Here is a 17595-nt window from a genome sequence, read left to right on the forward strand (position 1 = left end):
GCATTGAGAGCCGGCTGAAGTGGATGTCACATCTACAGCGAAGCACGACTTCTGTAATAGCTGTCAGGGCAATGTGCCGCTTCAGACCAGAAATGACATCCTTTCAGAGCCAGCCTGCCTTAAAGTGCAGCCAAGCGAGATAGAGAGAGAGAATGGCAGAGCATGAGTCTGAGACAAGATAAGGAGATAGAGAGGTGATGGGCAGAGCGAGAGAGAGGCAGGATGGGGAGAAAACAAGAAAAAAGAAAGGGTGACGGATGAGGAGAGGAAAGATATGCGCTGAAGGAAAATGCAGATAATGACTCTCGTCTCATGTCTGTAAGGAAGTTAATGACGGAAGATGCTGGCCGAGCTGTTGCTTTGCCACCATAATAGTGTATACGTCAAAATGCAACGTAGAACAGTTCAAAATGCATTAATATATATATATATATATATATATATATATATATATATATATATATATATATATATATATATATATATATATATATATAGGTTTCTTTTTTTAATCCCAGTTCCTGCAAAATTCACCACAACTGTCCTCAACATTAATAAAAATACTTTTTTTCTTGAGCAACCAATTAGCAAATTAGCAAAAAGGATCATGTGACGATGAAGATTGGAGCAATGGCTGCTGAAAATTTAGTTTTGCCTTCACAGGAAAAAAATACATTTCAAAATATATAAAAATTGAAAACTTCTTTAAAATTGAATAACGTTTCACAATATTATGTGTTTTACTGTTTTTTTGATCAAATAAATTCAGCCTTGGTGAACATAGGAGACCCACCTACTAAAAAAAGTACCCACCCAAAGTTTTGAACAGAAAAAAAAACACATTCATATTTGTATACTTATAGACATTTGTATACGTAAAATTAAAGGAATAGTTCACTTAAAAATTAAAATTCTGTCATAATTTACTCACCCTCAAGTTGTAACAAATTATTAATTATTTCTTCTGAATAACCTTCATACAGGTTTGAAACAACTTGAGGAAGAGTAAATGACAGAATTTTAATTTTTAAGCGAATTATTACTTTAAATGCAAATTTACATATATAATATTCAATTTTAAGAACTAAATTTCTCCAGTAAGAAAAAAATACATCCTGACATTTGAATGTGGCAAAAAGTGAAATTTTCAAAGAGAAATATCTAGCTGATGAAATATTTTAGAGAAAAGCACAGCTAGAACAAATTTTTGTTTTTGTTTTTTTACTTTTCCCATGATTGTAGGAACCCTTAATTACCCTTTATTTAAACTTTATTGGTGGAGACAAAAGTGATGTACCATAAAAATCACACCCACACGAAACTCAAGCAAGTGATGAGTGTTATTGTGGGGCTTGATGTCTCTGTGGGATATCTCTTCTCCATATTTCCCATCATCACGGGCGCATTGGTCTCAGGACCAGACAGGCCAATACAGCTACCATATCTACTTACTGATAGAATGTGACCACTGCTACATTACCTAAACAAACTGTGTGTATTATTAGAGTGAGATTCCTTCATAAAATCATTCCCAGTGAATCTGTCACAGGAGGCTCTGTTTGGTAGCTCAACTAACTGTGACCAGACATTTCAAAGGAACAAAAACAGGCAAGCACTATTATCCACACAGACGATTCTGCTTCATCTTCATTTGAACCTTATTTAGGCCAATTTTATTGTGGTCTGTCAAGAAAACAAGCCAGCTGAAGTAGAACTAATGACTCCAAAAATACATCCTCTACATCTGCTTTAAACACTCATAACATGACTATTGAGTGATTTAATCAGACTGAGAATACACACTTAAGGCAGAGAGACATGATGTTAGGAAACTAAAGCACTAAACCGAGTCTTCATCGCTCGAATGAAACGCTCATTTAAGTCAAAACTGAGTTTGGGCGATATAGCTAAAATATCTTTAAAGGGATACCGGAAAGATGAATGTGTATTTAAAATGGGTCATTTATGTAGTAGAAATGTGAAATTATTTTTTAATTTGGAGCCTTCTAGACCATTTTTTTTGGCTCATGTGGATGAAAGACAACAACTCCCAGAATGCACTTGCTTCGCTGCCATACGAGGCCACTCCCAAGAAACGCCTACCGGTAAGAGCGCAGTTAAACAACTAGGCTACGCTACTAGTTGACTCGAAACTTAAAAGACGCCGTTTGAGTCTCCGTGACAAGTCTGCCCGGGATTGTCCGGAATTGGCCCAAAATGTCCGGCATTCGGCTTTTGCGTTCTACAGTCGCCATTCATTATGTTTACTGTGGCGAGCAGGACAAGGCTGAGGGCCAGGGGAGAACGGTCCCGTAGGCTATCTCTCAGAGAGGAACAATAATTTTCTTAGCAATGCTAAAACGCACATCACTTGTTTAACGTTCATGTAAACACTACATTCAGATTCACCAATTGGAATGAATTCAGTTAGATTGAAACAAAAGGTGTGCATGTAAACAATGAATGGCGACTGCAGAAAGCAAAAGCCGAATCCCATACATTTTGGACGATCTCGACGGCCGGACATGTCCGGGAAAAAGGATGTATGGTAACCCCTACTACTCAGCTTTCTCCACAGAACAAGAGCCTGTTAAAAAAGATGGCTGACACTATTTGTACATTCTGTGAGTGAGACCCTACACTCTATGGGCGGGTTGAAAACATGCAGAACTAGCTCCTACTACTGGCTGTACTTCTTAACCTCTGGCCAAAAAATCCTCAGATGATGTAAAATGATGATTTTTGCGTCATCTGAGGATTTTTTCCAGACAAAAAATACATAAATCTCTCGTCTCAGGGGGACATGAGGGAGGGAAGCACGGTAATTCGAAAATACTACAGGTTTTCTACTGATACAAAGCTTAATGCTAAATGCTGAAGTATCCTTTAAGCATTTTGGAGATATTCAAAGCATTTTATTTTCAACTATCATTGGGACCAAACAGCTATTTATATTCAATATGTTTAATGCAAGTTGTAAAAACACAATAAAAATTGAGTCAAAAATCATCAAGATGACCGATGACCCCACACAGTTTTTCACTAAATGAAAGAACAATATTTAACCATTTTCATTTACTGGTATTTAAACCAATATAAGTAGCACGTACCTACATATTTTCCTAAATATATACACCGTTCAAAGTTTGATCAAAAGTTTCTTATGCTCACCAAGACTGCATTTATTTGATCAAAAACACAGTAAAAAAAAAAAGTAACAATGTGAAATATAATTACAAACCAAATGACCTTGGACAGACAGCCTGGATGATTCCACTGGTGTTACGGCCCATATCCCTCAGGGCTTCTTTGAGAAGCAGAGTAATTAAGGAGCAGTAATTAACAGCTTCAGACTAACAGGCCTGATCTCCCCCCCGCGGGCCCCAGGGGGACAGCGGACGAGGGCAGGAGAGGATGTGAGTGACGCAACTGACCGTTTATGATGACTTTCTTTGAAAACTAGTTGCTTTAGTGACAGAAGACACTCCTTACCCAGTAGTTAAATAAGTGAAGTGCAACTGACCAGTAAAAGACACTAATGACTTTTAATAATGACATGAAAAGAGCAGCCAATCTTAAGAGTCAGCACTCACAGGATAATGATGCAGATCAGTCAGTCACTCGTGGACCAGTGACCATCTCTAATGACAGTGGTTCACAACTGACACGGCACTTCAGCCAACATGAACATATAAAGGACTACATCACTGATACGAACAGTTCTAAACTGACTGTTCCATTTCCAAGAAGTCATATGTGATTACTGGATAAAATGACTTAACAAAATGCTTTCGATTGAGAATGAATGATTAATGAATCATTCAGACCCCATTTGTGAACAAGTTTGACAAATTCACAAAAAAAAAGAACTGACTGAAATGTGCAATTTGCTCACAAATGAGACATTGTTGTATCATTGTGAAGCAAGTTTTAAACTAAACAGGAGCAACAGCCTATCTAGCAGATATATCTCCATTTCTAGAATAATATTTTGCAGTAGAGCGTGAAACATATCAAATGAATAATCACTACATAAAACACAATGACTTTACCACAATCACAATTTTACTTTGCTTTTTCCATATACCACTAGTTCTCTGATAATTTTTGGTTGACCGGGTCTATGGGAAGCCTGGAATGTTTGCTATCAGGGTTCTCAACGGGATCTTACCATTAAGAATAAAAAAAACAAAACAAAAAACTTATTTTTATGCTTTCAGAACTCCCTCCAAAAAATAGCCTGGTAAAAAACCTGTTTCACACTTCATTTCACTGATTCTCCACGGCTAAAGGTAATGGCACCAGTTCAACTACTTAATGGGTGACTGCAAGATGTTGGATTAAAAACCCTGGACTGTAAGGCAGCAATAAATCAGTATTCCCGAGAGCTGCCCATTGAAATGACCCTCATGCCTGGACCCTGATTAAAAACACCGTAGTAGATTCACTGTCTGAAAATCTTGTTTCATGCTTAGTTTGTCTAATTAGACTCCACACACAGGTTATGATAATGAGAAAAACCCAACTTCATATCTAAAAACGTCTGTTTGTCTGTCCTGTTCTCACTCAAACAGTGAATGACATTAGTGCAGTCTAAACATGCTCTTCACTAAATACTAGAGGCTTATCCACCTCCATCTAAGGTCATTTTGGCTCTTGTGTTTATATCATCATGTGAGTCACTGCAAACATACCATCTATATCAACCCTGGATCTGCCAATCAGGGCCAGACCAACTAAAAAGCAGCCAATACAGATAAGAGCAGCCGTATTAATCCCTCCCTTATGGTATAATGGGAAGATTTGCTATTTTGCTCTCTGGATCCTGCGGAAGGCTGTGAGAACCAGGGGGAGATAATCCCTCCGAAATACCTCTCAGCATGAGAAATCCTATGCACATAAATACAAAGGTTCACAGATGTAGCCAGTACAAACTACATGCAATCTCTTTAATGTAGTATCCCTTTGTTAACCCAAACAGCAAAGAATAACAGCGGGATACTACAGCAGAGATAACAGAAGATAACTGGAATTGGATTGCCTTTGATTGACCGTGACCACTGAAGTTCAATAAGAGCATCAGTGAAAAAGCTAAATGCACAAGGAAAACACACAAGGGTCAGGGAAAAGGCAGAAATTGATTTGTAATAGTTACAAAAAGTAAATACATGGTCACATAAATATTTAATTGAAATATAAATTAATAAATTATAAACATACAATGTTTTATGATTTATTTATTAATGTTTAAATTATCCACAATCTCAAAATTATTCTAAATATTAATGAACAAATTACTAAATATATATTTTAACAAATCTATTCAATGGTTTCCAACTCTGAACGACAAAATGTCAAGATTTATAAAGAATCATACTACTGTCTGTTCAAAAGTTCAAAAGTTTGGGGTCAGTTTTGGGATTCTTTATCTAATAAAAATTATTCAGCAATATACATTCAATTAATCAAAAATGAAAGTAAATACATTTATAATGTTACAAAAGATTTCTATTTCAAATAGATGTTGTTTTTTAAAAACATTAATAACTATTTCTGAATTAAAAAAAAAAAATTGACATCACAACTGTATGATAATAAAAAGAAATTGCACACTCAATCAGCCTATTAGAATGTGACACTGAAAAATGGAGTATTGGCTGCTGAAAATTCAGTTTTGTCATCACAGGAATAAAAAACATTTAAAATACATTAAAATAAAATAACAGCTATTTAAAATTGAAATTGAAAATATTTAATAATATGTTGCAAGCAGGACGAGGTCGAGGGCCGTGGGAGGACGGCACGAGGCCGGTGGCGTCGATGAGCGACACCTGCGCGACGCACCGGTCTCGTATCTCTCATGGAGGAGTGGAAGCATAAAAGGAGGAGCGACGACAGTGGAGATGGAGAGAGGAACAGGCCTGATTTTATGTTGTGTTGTGTTTTGTTTCTGTTTTGTGTGGCCAGCAGTTGTCCGAGAGGGCTGCTAGCTTATACTTTCATTTTGTATTTGTTTTATTTTATGATTAAGTCTTTAAATGTTCACCGGTTCCCGCCTCCTTCTTCCCATTACTTATAGCAAAGGCCAATATTCAAATACCTACAACCCTCTGGTTTTACAGTATCTCTAGATATTTGACCACCACCATCACATTAAAGTCTACATCTATTAGAATTATGAATGGTATGTGTGCAGTAGACAAATACAGACTTCAGGTCATGCATTTCAGTCTGTGATGGTTAAACATCTAAAGATGAAACCAGCAATGGTCAAAAAATGCCATTGTGTTTTTTTTTGTATAGCTTTCCACAGACCCTTTAGCCCTTTCCCTGGACCACAGGTTGAAAACCCCTAAGCTAAGTGACAAAATGTCTGAGCCTTCACATTACCTTTGCTTTCCCGGTGCTCTGCAGGATGTGCACCAGGGCGCAGGCCATCTCTTCTTTGTTCTTGACGCTGATGACCGGCTCCAGCACAGAGCAGAGCAGCATGTAGTTGTTGGTGGTGTACTCTGCAAACTCTTTGTAGAGCTCCATGGGCAATATGTTCATGCTCTGGTACCGGGCCTTGATGCGGACCATAGGACCAGCTGTTTTCCCTTTACCTGGATTGGGTTGGCTAACCGGGTACCATTTCTCAACCAGCTGCCTGCTCGTGACAGTCACCGCTGGAATGCTCACCAGCCCAACATAGTTATTCTTGTCCTTTTTCTTCTTCTTGTCAGAATCTCTATATAGATGGACAGTGATGTTCTGGACCGTAGGGAGGTTATTGAACTCGAAGTGTTCACCCCAGAAGACATTATCCGTCTTCAGTTTGCAGGTTGTACGGGCATAGAGGCCGTCGTCCAGGCAGAGCTCGCAGAAGTACTTTTTCTTGGCCGGAAGGTCTTTTGCTTCGATGATCCACAGCCGCAGTGTGTTCTCAACCCGCCGACTGTTGTCCTAGAGACGGAAGGGCATTGTGAGGTTAGTGGACTGTTAGGCTGCCTTGCCAAGGCTATAGCGGATTATTACCGCATCAGTGTGGCATCTAACAGGGTCAGTGATTTAGAGATGACGTGCTTTTCGGCTCAGTGATTAAATACCCTGTGCTTCAGATCACCCACCCTTGGCTGGGAATTAAAAGGCCCTTTATTTTAGATCACTTCATGTCCTTCCCATAAAGATAGCAGGATGGTGCTGTAAATACGGTGTGACATCAATCAGCAGTTAATGTCATTCACTGGCCTTTTTAATAGAATAGTATTTCCAGTGTGAAGTCATGTGGTTTAATATACGAGGGACGGCCATAAAGTTGACCTGCATCGTGCTGTATAAGGGTAAGCTTTTGTTGTAATATAATAGAGGTTAACTTATAGATATCCCTCCATCCTCTTATAACATAGGAGCCAATGGAGGATGAGATCAGAATAAAACTAAATGTCAGTTATTTCTGAGGCCACAGACCATCGTGAATCACTAAACTGAAAAGACGCTCGTTCCCCAGCGGCATACAGTAATTATTGTCCCTGACCCTCTAGCCATTGCACAGTGTCCCACTCACAATTAGTGATGTCATGCAGAGGCATTTATATCTGGGGTGAAACGTTACCGCTGATAGACATTGTAATACTATTTGGGCAATTTAGCCTAATCCTAAACCCTTCCAAACACATTTATCATTATCTGTGGAGATTTTCCCTACTGTTCATCGTTCTAGGTTTCTGTAATTTAAAAATTATACATCGGGAGGGCTGCAGTCTACAGCGGGTTAGTGTTGTAAATATAAATTAGAAATCACAACCCTCAAAATGAATGAGTTGGGCTTAGTTCACACAAAATTACTTCAATTTCAGTCTGTTCACCATACAAATCGACAAATCGGTTGACGCATGTTGCATTGGTTGGTTGCAAACCACCCAAACTTAGAGCCGATGCAGAGATGAGTTTATTTGGAGCAGCATTAACTGTGAACCGATCTACTCTGATAAACTAAAAACATGAGCCGATCGTTTGTAAAATAACACAGTGCCGCGTTTCACTGTGAAACATACATTTACTTAACTAAATCGCAGCCTTCGGGATTTCGCACTGAGCCATTTCACAGTTTTCAGTTTTGTTTCGATTAATCCTGCAGCCCTAGGCTGGAGAACGATTCTTCAAAATTGCCAAACAGCATGAAGCTGAGTAAATAATGACACAATTTCCATTTTTGAGTGAACTAACCCTTTAAGGCCTGACTAATGAAGTGCTCTATAACATCAGTTGATTGTACTGAGGGCACTGGGCATTGTGTAGGGCTCGAGTGCTCATGGATATTCCCACACAAATAAACACCCACTAAGGCAATTGATTTTGCATCTCAGTATTGAGGTGCTCCATTGTGTGCCCTCATCACAGATAATGAACTAATTAGGCAGACAGAAATGCGCCTCTGCCGCAGCAGCTAATGCCTAAGCTATGATCATCTCCACACTACTACAGCATCAACATCTGTCTGAAAGCATCATCTGCTCACTGCAAAGCTCTCTAAAGCCTGGCTCTGGTGTTCACCTCAGAAACCCACTGAGTAATTAAAATGTAAGACTGAACGATGGGGAGACATTAAACACATCCCGCTGTGAAGAAGACAAAATATAACTTGAAGGTTGCGCTTGAATTTCCCCCCAATCTAATTAATCATTCATTTGCTTAATCATTGATTGGTGAAATGAGCTGTCGTATGTTTTTTTTTTTTTTTGGCATGTTCAAAGCAGCCATATGTTTTGCAGTTTCTCTCCTGAGTCTCGTGTGCTTATATCAAAGAGAGAGAAAGAAACTGCCCTGAATTTCATCACTCTTACAGATACAGAAACATATTTGTGATGCAGTTAGGCAAGTTTACCTTATTAGGGTGGATGGCTCGTCGCAGGTTCTCCATCCATTTGTCTCTCTCTGCAGACGAACGACAAGAAAAGCACTTGCTACCTGTGGAGGTGCTCACCTGGAAAAAAGTGCAGATTAATTGTCAGCTTGCTGCAGAAATCTTATGGCTCATGCAACAAAAGCAAACCTATGCCATACTTTACTGTCATGTGAAAAGATGCTACTGAAAAGAAACAAAATGCAAAACTGAACTACATTAACTGACTGATAGTCTCTGCACAAATGCAGCATTTAAAAACAGGGTTAAGAAAGCTGGATATAGACAATCACACAAGTGTAACAAGGCATGACAAGCTATTAAAGAAGTCAATTAGAAAGCTTGTGAATTGAATAAAAATTAAATGAATAATAAATTAATCAAATAAAAAATACACCGGTATTTTAAAATCGATACTGGGACCATTAAATTGAAATTACGATTAATTGGAAATCAATGTTTTTTACCTAGTCCAAGATCACTTTTACAAATTACTTTTTCGCTGGAAACTTGTCCGGGGTGCGTTGTCCAAAGCCAATATATGGTCGCAGGGTATGTCCTTACCAATAGCGTTCAAAGGAACTTGGGACCATAGTTGGCTAATGATGCTTTTGGAAAACACACCCCTGGTTAGGAAACATTGTCTTATGAATGACGATATACTGTAATGTGGAATTTAAATGAACGTACTAAGGGTCGAGAGAGATCGCATCAGTGAATTTGTTTGTGTATAATGTAAAGTGAGTGAAAGAGGCGTCTATACCTCGAAGCAGTAATCTTGGCCGAGGATGGAGCTGTGCACTGGTTTGATGAAGACCTCCTCCTCCATGCTGAGGTCCAGAGCTTCTACTGCACTGCTGGGACTGAGCAAAGACTCGTGAGAGCGCGACTCCTTCAGCCTGGGCATCAGATGAGACCTGAGACAGAAACACACACCAACCAGTGACACAGGTGTCTCGCTCAAGCTTTTCAATTATCTTGAGAACAAGTAAGGTAAACTAATGGGTTTATGGCAACTCCAAATCAAGTGTTTTTACAGCAGGTGTAATAAGACAACAGGCACAAAGACATACAGTGGACTAGTCTTAAAAGTTAGTCATCTAATTTGTTTCTTCAAGACTGCTCATAACTTTTTAAAGTCAGTTACATAAAAAAGGTAGATTGGTATTTTTTTACTTGGAAAAGTAAGACTGATTAAACTAGTTCTTAACATATGTTTATGCAACTGGGCCCAGGACACAGCAGATACGGGGGTCAAAGAATAATAGATATTTGAGTCTCACAATGTAGTTTGAGTCTCCAAAGTGTGAAGACAACAGCAATAATATAGAGAATGTTCTATCGTCTCACTCCTATTTAATTGGAAATAAATCGATTTTGCAATAAAAGATTAAGATCAACATCACGCCTTATACTTTACCCTAACATGTATGATAAGTAAATTGCAACTAACTTTTTAACAATAAACAGAAATCAAACAGCCACAGACTTTAAAAAAGACAATAATAATGAAACAAAAACAAACACTATGATTAAAATGTGTCATAAAAATACAAAACATGGTACAATTCAAGTTCAAGTTCCGTTTATTTATAGAGCACATTTACTACCGGCTGACAACCGACCAAAGTGCTGTACAAAAATTGCAATAAAATACACAATAAAACAAACAATGATCACTTAGGATCAGTGACAAAATCCAATTACATATTAAAAGCTGAATCAAACAGATGAGTTTTCAGAGCAGATTTAAACTCAGATAAGGAGGAGGCCATTTTAATTTGGATTGGGAGTTTGTTCCACAACGTGGGGACGCTACTTCAAACGCTCTATTTTCCCTATTTTTCAAGCGGGTTCTGGGAATCTGAAGGAGGAATTTGTTTACCGATCTCAGCCCTCGCTTGGGGGTATAAAAGTGAAAAGCTCACAATTTTTTCAAAATATACACACATATATATAAAGAATAAATATATTTTTCTGTTGGATAATAAAGCATATTTTTGTTAAAAATAAGATTAAAGTAGATCAATAATTATTTTCTTTTGTGGAGAAAATTAAAATGTTATCAGGGTGAAAAAAATGTGAACAACTAGGCCAGCAAAAAAAAAAAAAAAAAAAAAAAAAAAAATCAACATTGAGTCCTTAAACCATGCTCTACATATTATGAGACATATATAATGCATAAAGGCATTAATTACTCATCAAGGCATATACATGAACACAGGCATGTGCTGTTTGAGCACAGTGTTTCTATGCTTTGATCACTACAGGTGTCATTAACTGAGCTGTCGGTTAGTGTTAACGCTCACAGAAACTGATTAGTGCTCTGACAAGATAATCAGTGCCTTATTCAAACAGCTAATTATCTCCTAATAATCTAAAATAGAGTTTAGAAAATCTCTGCCATCCTTTTCAATATCTGTTAAGCCACGAAGACAAGTCAGAAAATACCATAGCAGATCATAAAGTTGTGAATCAATGCTTACATGCATACAGGTGTGATGGATGAAGCCATTTAAAATGCCAATACCACACGTGTCACATCAATTCAACTCGTTCCGCATCCATAATAAACAGTGATGGGAGACAGCAAGCATATCATTGGACAATCCAACATGTTTACCGCTGTAATTAGAGTGGGAGATCTCATCTAAGATGAAGCCTGTGTTGGTCTGAACTGACGTTAATTAGTGCTTGCTACAAAGCAGATCTGATCTGGGAACAGTTCCACTACTCATCCCTTCATGTCAGCCGGAGAGAGATGTGCACAGAACATCTTCTGATCTCCAAGGAATACTTCACACAAAAATGAAAATTCTGTCATTATTTATTACATACCCCATGTTGTTGTGCAGCATACCCCCTAAAAAATTGGGTTGCTGCTTGTGCATCTGGCTGTGATGAATGTTTAGTATAGTAGGTTCAGTAAGGTTTCAGAATTCAGACTAAAACTAATTGGCTTTTCTAGTTGTATTTAGTATAAATGTGTTGCAACTGGAGATGCTGTTGGATAGTTTTTGTATAATAATTTAAGGTTTTTTTAGATTACATTATTAATTTATTTTAGGACACTATATAAATATTATTTACATACATTATTTTATTAATTATATATTTATAATATATTTTATTATATAATTATATAAATATAGTATTTACATACTGTAGATATGTAAATATGATTCATACTATAACGTGTATATTAGTATATAAGTAAGAATCTTATTAAAATAGATAACCTATGAGTGATTTCAAGGCTTTTTCTGTGTTTTCGTGACTAAAATTATCCAGCATTTGATTGTGAATCGGTCATCACAGTTTGCTCTTCTATGTTTTTGCATGCAGGAAAAACTAGCATGCGCTCCATACTTCTATACTTCTCATGTATGGAAAAAAAGAGCAGCAATCGGACAATCTGTTTAACATCTCGTTTTGTGTTTTAAAGAAAAAACATTATAATATAGAATTAGAATGACGTGAGGAATAAATGACAATTTTCATTTATGAGTGGACTTTCCCTTTCAATCAGTTCAGACTAACACACATGGGCGATGTATGATCTCTTCACAAAGGTGAGGCAGATGTCAAATTTCAGAAACCCATATTTCCCCCACATAGGGAGACAAATAAACCTGATAGGAAGCAACCCACATATCTCTCCATAAACAATCATCATCAACTGTTTGTCGCTGTGTGTTTCTCATAAATTATTTACCGTTCTCTATTACCCTAACCCTTTCTTTACCTCCCTTCCCCCACTCCTTTATTTTCATTTCCTTGTTTCTTCCACTCTTTTTCTTCCACAAAGATCTTCAGAGGTAAGACTATACTCCCGAGACCAGCCTTGTCTCTTAAACTGAGGCTTCAGAGAGCAAAACGTGTGTGTGTGTGTGTGCGTGTTTGTAAACTGTTTTATTTCGGATTGGCTGAGGTGAAATGAAGCAGAGGACTCTGAGAGTAATTGTTGCAAAGGGGATTTTGGGATTGATCCATGCTTGAAGCGGCGTTGAAGAGAAAGAGTATCAAACTAGCAGTCCAAACGACAGGTTGAGATCCAGAACGGGGAGAAACCAACATCAGTTTTTCCTGACTAGGAAACATTGATGGGATGACACTGACAGGAAGTACTGGGAATAGCTGTCAAAAAGCTTCGGCGAAAGGATGTTTGAAAGAAACGCTGTGTGTTGAGGGTTCATCTGAACAATTGTCAATCACTTAGTTACTGGATATGAAACTTTCAACATCAAAGGAATGTTCCCTAAAGATGAGCTTCTGGTTTCTGAATGAAAAAGACAGTTTTCTTGATTAGGACTTAATATCAGCTCTTCGAGACCGTGTCCTGAGAGAAAAAGGGATCAGGACTGAACATACCCCAGAAGCTCTCTTTTTTGGTTAGCAAGTTTGGGAAGGAGATCAAGTGCCATAGAAACGAAGAGAGAGCAGTTCAGCACTTTCCATGGGATGAAGCTGATCCTTCTTTTTCTCAGATAAGATCAAAATAAATAATGCATGCTTTCTATGTAAAATGAAACAATAATTCAACCCCTGGATATGAAGGGCTATGCAAATTAAAGTACATACGAAAAAGTTAATACGATGAAGGAGATTGGAAGGAGATTACGCCAGTTTTACGTTCTTTGCACTGGCTGCCTGTATGTTATCGAGTGAATTTTAAAATTCTTCTTCTGGTGTTTAAATCTTTAAATGGTCTGGCCCCTACCTACCTCTCGGACTTATTAACTGAATATCGTCCAGTTCTGTCTCTCCGGTCGTCAAACCAGAGATTGTTATGCGTGCCGAAGTCGAAGCTTTTCAGTAGCTGCCCCCAGACTGTGGAATGCTCTGCCTCTCTGTATTCGCTATGCATCATCACTGTCTATTTTTAAATCTATGCTAAAAACTAATTTGTTTAATTTGGCATATAATCAATGATGAAGTTGTATTGTATTGTGTTTTTATTTATTGTTTTTAATTATACTGTATTACCTTGCTCTGTTTTTCATTGTGCAGCACATTGGACAACCTAGGTTGTGATTAATAGTGCTATATAAATAAATTGACATTGACATTGACATTGGTTCAATCAACAGAAACTCAAAATATTATGCTATCTGAACCATATAAATGATCTAAGTTGATTTGACAAAATATTTTTTTGTGATAAATCATGAAAATATTTTTTTACATTGTATAAATTAATAATTGATTATAGAACAGTCTGTTCAAAGACAAATTAAATAACCCACAAGTCAGGGTAGAATATGATGCAAAATGAAAATGAGACTGAGAAGGATAGATGTAGAGCTTTCAGTAGGTTGTATTGTTTTGTACCTTGCCCATACAGTACCTTTTTAAAAATCCTCCAAAACCATGGTTTATTAAAAAAAAAAATGCTAAAACTTAAACCTGAAGTGTGTACTTTGCCGCACTAGTGGTACCAAACAGAATTTCAAAAATAATGACAAATACATTTTTAAAACATACCCTCTTTCATTTATTTATAGATTAAAAATAGCCACAGAGCATTGGTTGAGCAAATGTTGACATGTCCAATTTAGGCATTCTACTAACCAAAAGTAACTTTACAACTACATATCAACTAACTTTCATAATTAGAGTATTATAGACTGTCCGCTTAATATCTGCCAACACTTTATTTTGATGCTCCATAACAGACATTCTACTGACTATAAAAAAAACTTGGCAAAGAACATGGCAACTTATTGTACTAACCCTAGCTAACAGTCTAGTAATACTCTGAGAGTTAGTTGACATATAGTGGCAAAGTGACTTATAGTTAGTAAAATGTCTAAAGTGCACTGTTGAAATAAAGTATAACCACTGATTGCAGTTCTGTTCAGTGCCACTTTTAGTACGGCAAGTACACACTGTACCCTTTGAGGAGTATCATTTTTATCCGTGCCAATTTAAATATGGCATCTACCCTAAAAACAGCAAGAAAATGTCAAATAGGTTTAGCAATTATGTGATTGGTTAGATGCATGCATGGATGTCATGCGTTATGCATGAAACTAAATAAAACCACATTTTTAGTGCTATCCAAAGTTCTTATAAATAATCATATCAAATCTAATAAATAATGCTTTTTAAGGACACCCAAGAAATGGACCTTATAATAGTACTAATACGATGTGACAGCACATTCTGGATCATCTAAATATTGCCACTGGGCAAATCAGATCTCAGAGAGAAGTGCATTCGGGGAGTTAGAGGTGAGCCTAAGAGAGGAAAAGGACATGTTCAGACAAGAGGATCGTGCCGAGGTGTACCCTGTGCGGAATGTGTGTGTGTGTGTTTACTCGTCCTTGGGTGTCTATGTGTCGAAATACATCTGATTTAAAGGCAAGTGCAACTAATAAAGAGATGGATGTAGGACACCAACACATGGAAACACACCCACTACTCCACACGGAGTGTGTCTCTAGAAGGTTAACCGTCACATCAGTCTAGCAGAATGAATGTTAATGTCAGCATTGGAGGCAATGAACGACACCGTATGAATGATAATATATTCGCTCTAACTGTGTTCGCTGTGTGTGTGTGAAAGAGAGAATGTATTTTATCCTGTTAGTGTGATGTTAGTGCGCTCAGTGATGTGGTGTGCATGCTTAATGGCATGTGTTACAAGTTCTTTCATGTTATGCATCTCCTACCAATGAAAGGGACCGTGTGTGTGTTTTCGAGGTGGGGAGGTATTAACGCAAAAACTGAACTGTGAACAGCTCACCTCCAACATAGCCTTTATCACCTCAAACAGAGCAGCACACATATCCAGTCTGCTGAGTAGAGACTGAACTGTCTGTCCCTACATTTTTTTTTATCATTTTCATTACATTTTGCCATGGTTTCTTTCTCATTTACCTATTTTATTCCCCACATTTACCCAGAATCCCCTTCTTCCCAAATGGATTCATCCCCTGCGCACACACTTCCTCACAGTCTTCACAGCTCTGTATATCTCTGTCTCTGTAAATATTTCAGACACTGCACCAGATATAAGTCACACTTCACCCTCTATCCCTCCTTTTCTGTTCTTCTTTTCCAATCAGACTGCTTCATTTTTTGTTCCTGGAACAAATCTAAAAAATAATAAATCAATAAAAATCAATAAATGAAAAAAAATCAATTAAATAAACCAAAGATGTTTCAGTCTGAAAATAAACATGAAAAACTCATGATAGATAAGTATAGAGACATATTGCAAATGGCTCTTTTAATTTCTGTGACAAGGAGAAAGAGAGAGAGATGCTCTATAAATACATGTTTTGAACTGAGAGACTGATAGAAGAAACGAAGATTATATGCTCTCAGTGCTACAGACTTACAAACTATATTTGTAACATCAGAACGCCAAGGAATTAATTGATGTTGATGGTTTTATTAACACTTTTGAGGAAGACATATTTTAGGAAATTATTAACGATTATATCATTTTGACACTGAAAACAATGATTTAACAAAATAACGTTTTTGTAACAGCAGCATGAATTCAAAACAAAATAGGCTTCAACTATATGATAAATGACAATTAAACAGGATTAAATGCATATTTTTTAAATTTAAAAATGTTCTCCAAGAAGCAACAGTGGATAATATTCCTGCACTGTTCTGGTATGTAAGCAGACAGAACAGACTATGCGATTAAAATCTGAATCCAAATCAGGGAGAGAAACATAGCAACCCATGGCTAAACAACAAACACACACAACGAGGTCACTCAGCAGCAATACCATACGCAAAATCAATATAGCTTTTTATAAAAGAGAAAACCAGGAGAGAGCCACTTGTCTTGTTCTCTAAATTTGACAAAAGATTTATAGCCCATGAGGCAAAAAGATGGCAATCCACTGTCATCTTCTCAGTGAGTGTGTGAAAAGAGTTCACACTCTGACCAGTCATGTAAGATCTCCTGCTTTCGGCTGAACACTAGATTCAGAAGACTAATGCATTTGTCATATTAGAGACTGTCTGTGATGCCAAGCCACTTAACATCTTGATGGTTCTACACAATGAAACAAAATCAATAATAATTCTAAAACAACTAACTAGAACAACTCACACTTTAAAAGACACTTGCAAAAATATATCAAATGTATTTTCTACAATAATAATTACTGCACATGTGCATTAAACAAACATATTTAGCTAGCAGTGATGCCCTGATATTACAAAATCATATTAAAAATAATAATAAGCTGCTTATTATGGCTGATTACCGATAATTGGCCAATATAACAATGATACATAAAATATCATAGAACAATATATTATATATTAATATTGTGTCTAACTATATAAAAAAACGAATTATATAATCCATTTAGGCATCATTCACAATATTATAATGTTAAGTGTTTATGAAGATTATCCTGAGGTTATCAATTTAAAAAATAGGGGAAATAAGTATGAATTGATACAATTAAAACAATCTCTAACATTGGCTGATCAATATAGCACTGATATATTGTGCATACATATCTTAGTATGAATAGGTTCATGTTTGCCATACAATCCTTATATATTTTGAAATACAAACCAGTTCTGTCATGACAACTCTTGGAGTGTTTGGCATGGTACTGGGTATGACAATCAGGTCTTGGCGGAATAGATCCGCTACGCTGCTGCTGCAGAGCAAGTACGGGACTTGCTACTTCCAATTCATACACGACACGCTACTGTGAGCAAGTAAG

The 17595-nt window shown here is 37.0% G+C and overlaps 1 protein-coding gene across 9 annotated transcripts in view; it reads right to left on the minus strand.

The window, feature by feature from the left end:
• The window catches only part of dab2ipb (DAB2 interacting protein b), a 150195-nt gene that overhangs the window by 25816 nt on the left and 106784 nt on the right, over nt 1–17595 (minus strand). For all 9 annotated transcript variants that reach the window (XM_079606670.1, XM_079606671.1, XM_079606672.1 and 6 more), the window contains 3 exons: nt 9648–9801; nt 8867–8965; nt 6391–6945 (listed from right to left, as the gene is read on the minus strand). In XM_079606670.1, coding sequence (XP_079462796.1) covers nt 6391–6945; nt 8867–8965; nt 9648–9801 — 808 coding nt within the window. The remainder of the gene's footprint in view (nt 1–6390; nt 6946–8866; nt 8966–9647; nt 9802–17595) is intronic.

Source organism: Phoxinus phoxinus, assembly GCF_949152265.1.
Source record: "Phoxinus phoxinus genome assembly, chromosome: 3".
NCBI lineage: Eukaryota > Metazoa > Chordata > Actinopteri > Cypriniformes > Leuciscidae > Phoxinus > Phoxinus phoxinus.